General features: G+C 50.6%; 1 protein-coding gene across 1 annotated transcript; it reads left to right on the top strand.

Annotated features, from left to right (window-relative positions):
- Positions 1-381: 381 nt before the first annotated feature.
- STEHIDRAFT_154393 (uncharacterized protein) lies at positions 382-885 on the top strand (the record flags this gene model as incomplete). Its single annotated transcript, XM_007301598.1, has 2 exons — positions 382-593; positions 711-885. The coding sequence occupies 2 exons, from the start codon at positions 382-384 to the stop codon at positions 883-885; spliced, it is 387 nt and encodes a 128-aa protein (XP_007301660.1).
- Positions 886-1,463: the final 578 nt, after the last annotated feature.

The raw sequence follows: 1,463 nt of genomic DNA, 5'->3' as shown, positions 1-1,463 counted from the left end.
GGGGCGAGAGGCGGAAGACGCCTCCGCCTCCGGCCCTTTTGGCATTTAGCCGGGTGCCTATCGGGTTTATCGTAACAGATGGAAAAGTTGATGGCAAGGGTTTAATCCACTTCCACCTGTTACAATCTGACGGACAATGTTACCGTGGATTGGCCGGGATTGTACGCGTTACAACGCATTGCGCGTCATTGTAACCGGTTAGAGCATTTTCCCGAATTTGCTGATGCTTCTATCCTCTCAGTGATATAGTCTTGTTTTTCCATAGCTAGTCTACGACTACTTCCTTTACCGTGAGCAAACCCTCTCCATAACCTGTGCCAATGAGATTAACCTCAGCCTACACAGATGAGCTGGAACGGTGCATCCAATGCCTCTAGCACAATGGCGATAATGAGCTGGGCTGGTGGATCTGTGGGCTTCAGCATAGTTCGTGACTTTGTCGCCTCAAGAACGCCCCCGGGTCAACTTCGGAAATGTCAGGAGCTGCTCGCAGAGGTCGACGAACTCTTGGGAGAGCTCACCGACGAAGAACGTACCCGTATGGCGCTCCTCAACCCAGAGTTCATGAGTAGACTGTCGGAGGATATTCACACGTATGTACATCAGCAAATTCGGGACAATGCTCTAACCGGTTACAATGACGCGCAATGCGTTGTAACGCGTACAATCCCGGCCAATCCACGGTAACATTGTCCGTCAGATTGTAACAGGTGGAAGTGGATTAAACCCTTGCCATCAACTTTTCCATCTGTTACGATAAACCCGATAGGCACCCGGCTAAATGCCAAAAGGGCCGGAGGCGGAGGCTCTTCCGCCTCTCGCCCCCGGTCCCGCGTCACCTCCTGGCCTCCTTCCTTATCTTATCAGCCACCCGGCGGGTTGTAAATGGCTCAGGATTATCGCTTCATGGACGGCACGCGCAGACTGGGGCTCGAACTCAAGGGCAAAGGTTGTATTTCATTCAAAACTATCTAATTACATGGTACATTACTACTACACTAACGGGCCTTTGTTTGGTCATGCAGTACTCGAGCTATGTTACCTTCTTCGCAGCCCTTATGCTCTTCAAATTCTACATCTGCATCACAGTCGACGCACGAAGGAGGGTCAATGAGTAGACAGCGATACTTGTGAGAGGTTGCTTCTCCCAGGATATTCAATCATGTTCACAGTGCGATCAGAAGAGTAGGCTAAAAACTCACGCACATAACGTACAGTTTGACTGTTAGCCCAAACAAGCTCAAACCCCGAGGAAGTGAGACCTTGGATTGTAACGCATTGTGATTACTCGTCCGTGTTGTGTCGGATTGTGAGTCGTTCCAACACCACATGGGCCTGATCTCGGGATGGAACGTGCTACGATCGTGCCTTCCTGCTCATATTGAAATGATAATGGATTACAATCGGCTTCCCTTCCGGCGCGGGATTGTAACCCGGCCAACGTCCGGCCACTTTTTCACGAA

Source organism: Stereum hirsutum (assembly GCF_000264905.1).
Source record: "Stereum hirsutum FP-91666 SS1 unplaced genomic scaffold STEHIscaffold_4, whole genome shotgun sequence".
Lineage (NCBI taxonomy): Eukaryota > Fungi > Basidiomycota > Agaricomycetes > Russulales > Stereaceae > Stereum > Stereum hirsutum.
Note: the sequence above shows the minus strand (reverse complement) of the source record. Positions and strands in the feature narration are given on the sequence as shown.